The 10305-nt window shown below is 47.0% G+C and overlaps 1 protein-coding gene across 1 annotated transcript in view; it reads right to left on the bottom strand.

Moving 5' to 3' along the window:
- Positions 1 to 9122, bottom strand: part of Bin3 (bridging integrator 3) — a 43517-nt gene extending 34395 nt beyond the window's left edge. The window contains exon 1 of the mRNA XM_008850502.3: positions 9020 to 9122. Coding sequence (XP_008848724.1) covers positions 9020 to 9027 — 8 coding nt within the window. The 5' untranslated portion in view covers positions 9028 to 9122. The remainder of the gene's footprint in view (positions 1 to 9019) is intronic.
- Between the last annotated feature and the right edge of the window lie 1183 nt (positions 9123 to 10305).

The raw sequence follows: 10305 nt of genomic DNA on the forward strand, positions 1-10305 counted from the left end.
CTATCTTGCTGGATACATTTACCATGCAACTACCCACCACACTTACATACTGAACTACAGGGTCCAAAAATTCAACTGGGGGAGGGGAACTAATTAGGATTTTCCACATGGATACTCTAATTGGAAAACAATGATAAAATGTTCTTTTTCTTTACCAATACTTACATCTACTTCTTGCATAGTTATGCTAGTTAGAAACTAATTTTTTAAAAGTTGTTTTCTTTTTTAAAAAATATTTTATTATTTTATGTGTATGAGTGTATTGCCTGCATGTACGTGAGTGCACCCATGTCGTGCAATGCTGCGGAGGTCAGAAGAGGGCTTCGGATTCTCCTGGAACTGGAGTTAAGGACGGTTCGTAGCCACCATGTGGGTGATGGGACTCAAACCCGGGTCCTCTGAAAGAGTAGTCAGTGCTCTTAACCGCTGAGTCATCTCTTCAGCCCCAGAAACTAATTTTTTAGACTTTAGTAAGATGGCTTTGCTTTTCCTCTTTCACTATGAAATACGAAGGTAGTTACTGACTTTGGCTACAAAGCTTCTGAGCAAGAAGGAAATACCTTTCTGGTCCTAGATTACTAAAAGTCACAAAGACTGCATTTTTAGCAAGTCACTGCCTTGTCAACACGCATTTAGGTGAGCAACTTACTCACCTATGAACTATCGCTGTGATGAACTGAGCAAATACGTTTCCTAATACTGAACCATCCTGTCATTACTGAAGTGTTCTACTTGGTAAAGAGTGCAGGCTAATTAACCTCAATGTGTCTACATCTTGCTTTCTAATCAGGACTCATAGCTTGTCAAGATCAGGGACTGAAAGCATTCAGTCCTCCTTGCAACCCTGGAAGGTACTGTTCTAGGCACAGCAGTATGTTCTCAGTCTTTTGGTGAATGAATGCTTAATACATCGTTACTAAAGGCCACCTTTTATGCTAGGTTCTGGGGATATCAGGATGAATAAGAAAGGCTTATTCTATGGTCCTGTAGAGCCAATAGTCTAACTTCATTCCACTGTAACGAATAATGATTAAAATGAACCCAATGCCCCAAGCATGGGTCCTGTAAAATACCCTAACACACAGACACACAGACACATACCCTATCCTACTCTTAGATAAGGTATAAAGAGCAAAGAAAGGTAACAGTCTGTAGGCTCCCAATCTGAGGTGATCAAAACTATACCCACAAAGGCCAGCAGCTAGCTGGCAGCCAGAGTTGGCCTTTGGCCTCAGAAGCAAAGCCTAGAGAAGCTATCAGAGCTAGGGTCAACGAAAGGCAGTTTAAAGAGCCTTCAAAGATACTACAAAAGGAGAGGAATCTCCTGAGTTAATTCTGGATAGGACCACACTGGGCTCAGGAAAAAGCCAGGACACTGGGGCCAAGTGCCCTATGGAAGGATGGGATTCTCTCTGGAGCTGACATGGGGCATCCTTGCCGCAGGCAATGGGAGGTGCAAGGATGGGTAACAAGAGGAAAGTATAGCCTTGTGAGACTTCACCAGGCTCTCTGCCTTCCCTGAGGCGAAACTCTGGCTGGCATGTGGGGCCTCCTCAGGACAAACAGCTGCTCTGAGGGGTGGCAGCAAGAAGAGTGACAGCGTCCTTGGAGCTTTGAGGCAGGAGCTGCTGTTGGGTTATGGGAAGCTTGTGGCCCCTCAGGGCAGGTAGGCCCACTGGGCTTCAGGACTTATGCTCCTCCTCTCCCAGCTCTGCCTAGTGTTCTGTCCCAGGGACAAGCGAGGAAAGCAGTGGTCCATAGAGAAAGCAGGGCTTGCTGCCCAGAGAACCTCTAGGTTCTGGAAGAAAGCAAGAGGCCTGGAGCACTCTGTCTCAGAGCAGGAGTCTCTACTCAACTCTGCTTGCTGTTCCATAAACAAGTGCCAGAGGCCAGAAGGGATATTTTGGTCTTATCAACACAATGGCGAAAACAGTCCTCAACATCCAACATGCCCCACCTCGGGAAAGGAAAAAAAGTTCTGTGTGTACAGAGAAAAGGGGGGGACAGGAGTCTATTTTCTTTCACAATAAAGAAAAGTCAACAGGATGTTCTCCAAAGCTACAAATATACTTTTTCAAACAGTAAATATCTCTATTAGCAGCATGCTGCCAGTTGGCTAATTCTGTCTGTCTCAGTAAAACCTTTCCAAAAAAACTCTTGCTCATGTGTGACATCTATTTACAAAAACAGCTCTTTTGCATTTTTGATTTGCTAGGTTTCTCAATCTTTTGTTTCCTCACCCCTCTACTGCAGGGGCAGAGACAAGAGGCAGGACCAGATGGCAGTTGGGTGGGGATCCCCTGCCCCAGCGCATCGCTCTGTTCCTGCCTTTTTAGGAGCATCCTCTAGTCCCATCACAGACCAGCAGAGAAGCTCAAATCTCTTCATACCCTTCTGGCTTTACCTGGCTTTCTAGAATTTGTTTCTACTAACTAGGAATCTAGGCTTGGCCTGGAGGTGGAAAGAGTCCCCTCAAATGATTCAGGCTACCCCATCCTGTACCTTTTTGGTATCTCCAGCTGGCCAGGAGACACACAGAGCAGGTGGGGGTGGGGAGGTGGGTGGTGGTGGGATGGTGGTGGTGGTGAGAAAGAAGGGAAGGCTGAGCAAAGAGTGGGCGGCGGTTGATAGTGGCTGAAACCCTCGCTCCCCAGGGAGTGGGCCAGGCCTGAGTCACTGTCTCAGTAAGAGCAGGAAGGTGGGCGAAAGGCAGCAACTTCTGCAGTGTGCAAGGACTGGCCCTTCCCCCACCCTGTTACTGTCCTTGAGTTGCTGACTGCTCTGGTCTGAGGCCCACAAAGCTACCATCACATTAACAATCAGAAAAGAAAACTGGAGGACCAGGGCCAAGGCCAACATCAGGTGGAGCGTATATATAGTCACGTGGCTCCGGTGGACAGGTGCTTAATGGATCCATCCTCTCTAGCTGGCCTCTATGCAGAAGGCCAGAGAAAGTCCAACTGTACAGATGGAAGCTCCTCAAGGTTACCTGATCCCATTCCCTTCTGGTTGTTATCCTAGAGCAGTCACTGCTTTGAATCCAGGATTTATTATTCTCATTCTCACATTTTTACTACGTAAGCCTGAGTCCATAAACAAAATCTCTTATTGTGTTCTGGGTCTAAACTTTGTGTATGTGGTACAACAGATGTGGCATTTGGAGGCTGCATTAGACTCAGCATTATCCTTCTTCTGAGCTCATCCATCTAAGGATATGGAGCTCTGCCTCTTGTGCGTTTTTTTTTTTTTTTTTTTTTTTTTAGTTTAGGTTGTGTCTCAAATTTTTGTTGAAAACTGAACACTTTGTTTAGAAACCAAGACAGGTCTCATTAGTCCAGGCTGGCCTCAAATTCATGGTGATCCTCCCGCCTCAGTCTCCCAAGTGCTGGGATTACAGATATGTGCCACCACACCCAGCTACCTCACTCATTTTAACTGCTATATACCCTTCACTGCACACCCATAGCACAGTTGCTGGACACCTACAATGACACAGCTGGCTTCCAGCATAAGACTCCTGTTGCACAGGAGTCCCTCTGGGGTTCGGATGGCTGTGGCTCTGACTGCACCAGGCGCCAGAGTCTAATCACCCACCCTCCACACCTCACACTGCAGCGAGTTCCCACTGCTCCTCACCCCCAGACACTTGGCACTGTCAGATTAACTTTTTTTTGCCAGTCTGCTGGCTGTGAAGTGCATCGCATACTTGGTCTCATCTGTTTTCCCTTACTGGTAAGACTGAACACGTTTGTATAGGTTGCCTACTTGGGTTTTCTTTTCTGCAAAGTGATGGATAAGTATTCTTTACAGCTATCCCTCTGTATTCCATCTCTTCTCAGCTTCTCCATACTAGAGCCTTTAGCATGCCAGGCAAGTGCTCTACCACTGAGTTACATCCCCAGCCTTGTTTTATAATTATTTTCAGTCAGCACCTTATAACTTAGCAAACCCAGCCCAAACAAATACCTCTATTTGCTTGCTGCAACCACATGTTAATTTGCAGCCAATTATTATTATTATTTTTTTGGTCTTTTTGAAGCAGGGTCTCCCTGTAGCCTCAGCTGTCCTGGAACTCACTATGTAGACCAGGCTGGCCTTGAACTCACAGTGATCCGCCTGCCTCTGCCTCCCAAATGCTGGGACTACAGGCGTGCGCCACCACACCCGGCTAACCAATATTTGTAACTATATTCCTAGATAGGCATTTTTCAAACTAGAATCCATGCGAAATACTAATCACATTTCTTTAGGGGTTCTAGAGCTTGAACATGGGGCACACAGATTTAAACTGCTACATATTGTTTCACTATGTACATAGGTCAAAAGGAGTCATACAATTCAATCTAGATGATTCATTCTTTAAAACATGAAAAAGAACATAACAGAAAATGTTGGAGTTTATTGCATATATACTGTGTGAAATTTATTTCAAGTGTGTGTGTGGTGCCAACAATATATCTAGGGCACGGGAGATAGCTTGCCTTCCATGCATGAGGTCCCGAGTTTGCTTCCCAGCACCCATGTAAAAAGCCAGGTGTGATGGCAGGCGCTTGAAATCCCAGCACTGGGGAAGTGGAGACAGATGGACTCCTGGGGCTTGCTGGTCAGCCAGCTTAGCCTAATCAGTGACTGTCAGGTCAGTGAGACACTCTGTCTTAAAAAACAAGGTAGAGGGCACCTGAGGAACAACACAAAGGTTGACCTCTGGCCTCCACACATGGGTGTACACACACACACACACACACACACACACACACACACACAGATATTTCTAATTGCCAGTTGTAACATATTTTTAGAAGCTATCATCTAAGGAGTCTACACGGCTTCATTTTTTTAAAAAAATATTTTATTATTTTTATTTTATGTGTATGAGTGTATTGCCTGCATGTATGTGAGAAACACCTGTGTCCTGAAATGCCCATGGAGGTCAGAAGAGGGTATCAGATACCCTGGAACTGGAGTTACAGATGACTGTTAGCTGTCATGTGGGAGTTGGGAACTGAACCCAGGTCCTCTGCAAGAGTCGAACCTGGGTCCTCTGCAAGAGCAGTCAGTGCCCTTAACTGCTGAGCCATCTCTCCAGCCCCCATTCTTTCTCATTTCTGAGCTATCCTGCAGACCACTGCCAAAACAATCTAAATCACTGCTTTTGTCATGCTACCTCCCTGGCTCAAAAGCCTCTGATTTCCCAAAGGCCAGGCTCAATTTCAGTTCCTTGGCATGGCATTGAAAACACTATACAATGTGGTTCACAACCACAGTGCCAATTCCCACCAGCGAAACCTCTGCCCAGTCATTATTTATTGTAATGGGCTCCCTATTGACTCCCCATCAAACACTTTCCATGTACCCTCTGTCCACTCACCTTTTCCACACTATTCTTTTAACCTGAATCTCTCTCATTAACCTATGGCGGGAACAGGCACTTGCTAGGTCAAAGTTCAGTGAAAATTATATTCCCCATTCACAAAATCTTTCTTGATAGCATGCTGACATTTAATCCCTAGTACTTCCCAGGCACTGGCTGGAGACATGGATTGATTCTTACAGCCTTCCAAAAGCCCCTCACCATTAAGCATAGACCTTTATATACTCTCAATATTTAAAAAGCATTCAATCAACAAATGTTTGTTGTATATCATCTATGTGCACCACACTATACAGCCCCATAAGCCCATCATAAGTTGAAAAGATCTTAAGTAGAAAGGGCATTTCCTGTACCTAACATACCAGAAGCCTGCCTGTGGAGCATCAGTGGTTCACCTTCCAGGTTTCAGACTGAGCCTGAGGAATGCCAGTGTTGAAAAGGCAGGTGAGTAGACGCCTAGACTGTCAGGAAAGAGTCCTATCTGCAGATAGTCTTTACATTTGCCAGCAGACAAGAGAGTGGCAGTGCATCTCCTGGGATTATTCATTCCATGTTACAGTTGCAGAAAACAGGACAGAGAAAGGCTGACCAGTCATACTATGAGCAGCAGAACCTAAACTTGAACGCAGCACTCTATGTCCTAGTCCACCTGATCTGTACCTTCTCCCATTCCCTTCCTTCTCAAACAACTAGACCTGCTCCCCTCATCATTTAAAACTAAGATGATCAAGCTATGTGGATCCAGGGAAAGCTATAATTCCTGGAGACAGCTAGCTAGATTAGGGTCACTATCCTTAATTCTACTTAATTTTCTTGGAATATCATATGGAACACACATCTGTGCAGAAACAGATGTTTCTTGTAGGGGCAAGAAAGGAAGGTGAGGCATTTGATCTGGGACCAAGGAGTTAATGAGTGATCTGAGAGGTGACGATCCACCATCTTCTTCCTATTAAGACAGATCTGGGTTGCCTTGCTGAAAGGCGAATGGGTGGGTGGGTGGTAGTGCAGGTACTCACTAAATAAACGGGGTGGGTGGGCTGCCTGCACAGAGGAAGCTGAGAACAAAGGTCTCTTACTCTTCATGCAAAGCCCACAGTGTGCAAAGGGCATCAATATTGGACATTTCTCACTGTGACATTTTGAAAGCCTAGCCTAGTGAAGAACAATGCGTACCCTTTGAGGGTCATGGGTCATGGTAGCCTTAGGCCTTATTTAATGATGCTTGGCATAGTCCATGTACTTGGTGAACTTGACCTTGGGCATCAGCCTCCCAAGATGGCTCTACGTCACTCTGGTCTCTTCCCCTACTGAGAATTCCACTCTCAGATGAATGGATGGATTCATTCTGGGAGCAGGAAAACCACTCTGGGAGTGAATCAGAAGGACCCAACCCTGACTCCCTTGCCAGCCATTGAGCTAGGAACTGAGTGCGATTGTGTGCTCAGGCGCCTGTGCTGGTCCCCTCTCAGGGAGAGAGGGTCAGGGTCCACGCAGAAGATGACGTAGAAGCCCTCTACGGAGGAAGAGAAAAGAATCTCAGCTTCCAGGGACAAAGCCACCCTTTTGGTTGCGACCCTCCGAGGAGGTACCAAGATGTGTCTGTACTGGTAAATTAGTTCTACTTCGTGAAAATCTCAGCTCTGGTTAGTGGCTGCCAATTCCAACTCTTTCCAATCTGATGGGCTTTAGAAAATGGGCTGCGAAGTTTTCAGAAGGAGCAGCTCTCTGAAAGACAGGCGGCAACAATCAGTCACAGCTCACGCAGAGAACTGCTGCCCTACTGGGCTCCCCACTCCACTCGAGTCCCAATAGTGAAGAAAACACTGATTCCATTTCCAAATTGTAAATAGTGGTCTAAATAGCAAGCACCTGTACGTTCTGCTTTTTATTTCAAAAAATGAGGCAAGAAAGCTTCAAAGATTCAAGGTGCGCAAACAACACATCTACTATCACAAGTTTGGGAGACCCAGAATGATGCTTAAGAAACACACCTCCTCTTGGAAACGGAACTGAAGAACTACTATTTTGCCTGTCACTAGTTAGGTTCTAACCAGATAAGAAAAGTCAGCTTTTTTGGGTTCTAGCGCCCATTTGGCGTCTTGGAAGGAGAGGAAAAGGCCAGCTCTTGGTGGGGTTTATTAGAGCACTGTGGGGAGGGGGCTTCCCTTTCCTGCTTCTCCCACTGTCTGACATGTGTCCATCAATCAATCTTTGTCTAAGAAGTGGGGCAAAATGGTTTACAGTGTACACTAGAGTGGAGTCATCCTTGACATTGACTGACATTAGCCACTTGCAGTCAGAGCTTGGACTCTACCGGTAGGTCAAGTGTGAACACTTCAGAAGGAGGTCCTGCTCTTTTCACTCATTCACAACTGATTATCATGCACTTACTTTGCCTAACAGGCTAGATTCTGAGGACTCAGTGGCAAGTGATGTTCCCTACATTAAGGGATCTACGAGGGTTGATTCACCTGGTACATCTCTGGAGATCAATTTCTTCATACAAAGGCATTATAAACAGTTGAAGGTCCTGAGGTCGGAGGTTGTGGACATACAGGCTCTTGGGCCCATACCAGAGCAGCTTCTTCTAAAGAAGCCCAGGAAGGCAAAAAAGTCATGACTCTTAAAAAATCCAAAGCATCAGGACCGACTGCCTTTTGAGCAAAGAAAGCCTTAGGAAAACAGCCAACCACAAACATCATTAAGTGTCCACCATCAGCTCACCATCACCAAGGCTTGTTGATACAACTGCTTTAGGTGTCCTTGGTATGATAGTCCCCATCAGGTTTAAGCTAACTGTATCTATTTTAGGGAGAGGGCAGTGGGTCATGGCTCTGGAAACGATTCAACCAGTCCAATCCTGCATTTAAAGTGTGTGTATGGGGAGAGGGAGGATGTGATTCTGGTCCCTTCTATAAAAAAATCAACTTTTTTCTTTGTCTTTTGAGGACTAAGTGGTGCAATTCCAGTTGTCTGAAATCAGCTGTTTTTGGATCAGAGAACTGTGCCCTGATTGCCATGCTGAGGGACAGAGCTTCGGAGCGGACAGGCGCGTTGGAGAGATGCCCACGGGGGCGAAGGAAGACACTGGCTCCATCTCAATGGACATTTAAAAAAAGAGGGAAGTTGGGAGCTGGAGAGATGGCTCAGCGGTTAAGAGCACTGACTGCTCTTGCAGAGGACCCGGGTTCGATTCCCAGCCACCCACATGGCGGCTACGAACCGTCCTTAACTCCAGTTCCAGGGGAAACCCTCTTCTGACCTCCGCGGCATCGCACGACACGGGTGCGCTCACATACATGTAGGCAATACACTCATACACATAAAAAAATTATTTTTTGAAGTGGGAAGGGAGAAACTCCTCACAAGGAGCTGGAAGGAAAGGCGCCAGAGGACAAAGCAGGCACCAGGATCAGACCCGGGGCCCCAGGATAAGGGATTCTCCAGCTCGTCTCCCGGGGCGTCCGGCCGAGAGATGGAGACTCCAGGAAGCACCGAGGAGGGCTCCCGGAACGACCCCGGGGCAGGGGCTGCCCGCCGGCCCCGGGGTCGCGGCAGGAAGGTGGGGCGCCGGGACCCCGCAGCGCGCAGGGCCAGGCTCGGGGCGCGTCTGGGATCCCGAGGCCGCCGCCCCGCCTCACTCACCAGCTCATGGTCCCGAACCTGCGCCGGCCGCGGGGTCCTCTGCGGCAACTCGGTTCTCGGGGATCACTTCCGGATTCAGCTAGTCTCCAGGAAGTGATGTGGGGCCCGCCCCCTCTGGACGGAAGAGGCGGACAAGGGGCGGGGCCAGGCGCCTTAACCCTTAAGCTGCTGGGTGTTGGAGGAGGAGTTTCTGTTGCTGGCGACCCTCGAGTCATGGCCACCTGCGGGTCCGCGGTCTACACAGGGCCCTTCGCCTGATCATCATCTCGGTCGCTCTGTCTGGCATGAAGTTTCTGATCCAAAGACGCAAGCAGCGACTGTCGTTGGTGGAAGGGAGGCTTGCATCTCCCCTTTTGTATCATTTACACGATACATTTGTATCATGTGCCACATATGCATTACCTGTTACAACAAATAGAGGGTCTTTTCCCTCCATCAAGATGGCTCAGGAGCTCAAATGAAAGCGGAGTAGGTGCTTTTCATGTTAGAGTATTCTGTGAAAGTATTCAATGAGGGAAGGCACAGAGAGCCCTGTGTGGTGACATATGCCTATAATCCCAGGCAGGATTGTGAGTTCGAGGCTAGTGGAGCTGATGTAGCAAGTTCAAGGCCAATTTGGACTTCCTAACCCTAACCCTAACCCTAACCAGATCCTGTCTCAAGACAAGACAAAACAAACAACACACCCAAGCCTACAAAACAAAACAAAACAAAACAAAAGAGGAAGGTTATGTGTGTGAGAAGTCTGCAACAGTGGTAGGAACAATTCCGATTTCTGTCTTTTCATTTAACAAATAGACATCTGAGCTCCTACAATGTGCCAGGTACTGTGCTAACTTTAAGGATACAATCATGTGAAGGGAGTATTGCTCTTGCCCCTATGCCCTCCCAGAGCCATCGTCCTGTAGAGAGAGGTAAATGGAATAATAATTATTATTAATTATTATTAATAATAATACAGGATGGGGCAGAATGAGATGATAAGGCAGCCTGTTAGGGACCCCAGAGCTGCACATGGGGTTTTAGTAAAGATTTCTATAAGAAGACAGGCAAATAGCTGATTTGCCTTTGGGCTCCCAAAATTCAGAATTGAGAGCCTCAGTGTACCATAAATTGCCTGGGGCTCTGTTTTGACTTGTGTTCCTTAACCCAAGCTCCCATTTTCAAAGAGAAAAAAGCAAGTGGTGAAGATCATGCTAAACTCCCCTTGCCCAAGACCTTCTCTCTAGGAATTCTCTTCCTTGAAATGAACTTCAAGTGTTTCAGAGCTGCTTGGGGAGCAGAGA

Source organism: Nannospalax galili, unplaced genomic scaffold (genome assembly GCF_000622305.1).
Source record: "Nannospalax galili isolate Female #2095 unplaced genomic scaffold, S.galili_v1.0 scaffold291, whole genome shotgun sequence".
In the NCBI taxonomy this organism is placed as follows: domain Eukaryota; kingdom Metazoa; phylum Chordata; class Mammalia; order Rodentia; family Spalacidae; genus Nannospalax; species Nannospalax galili.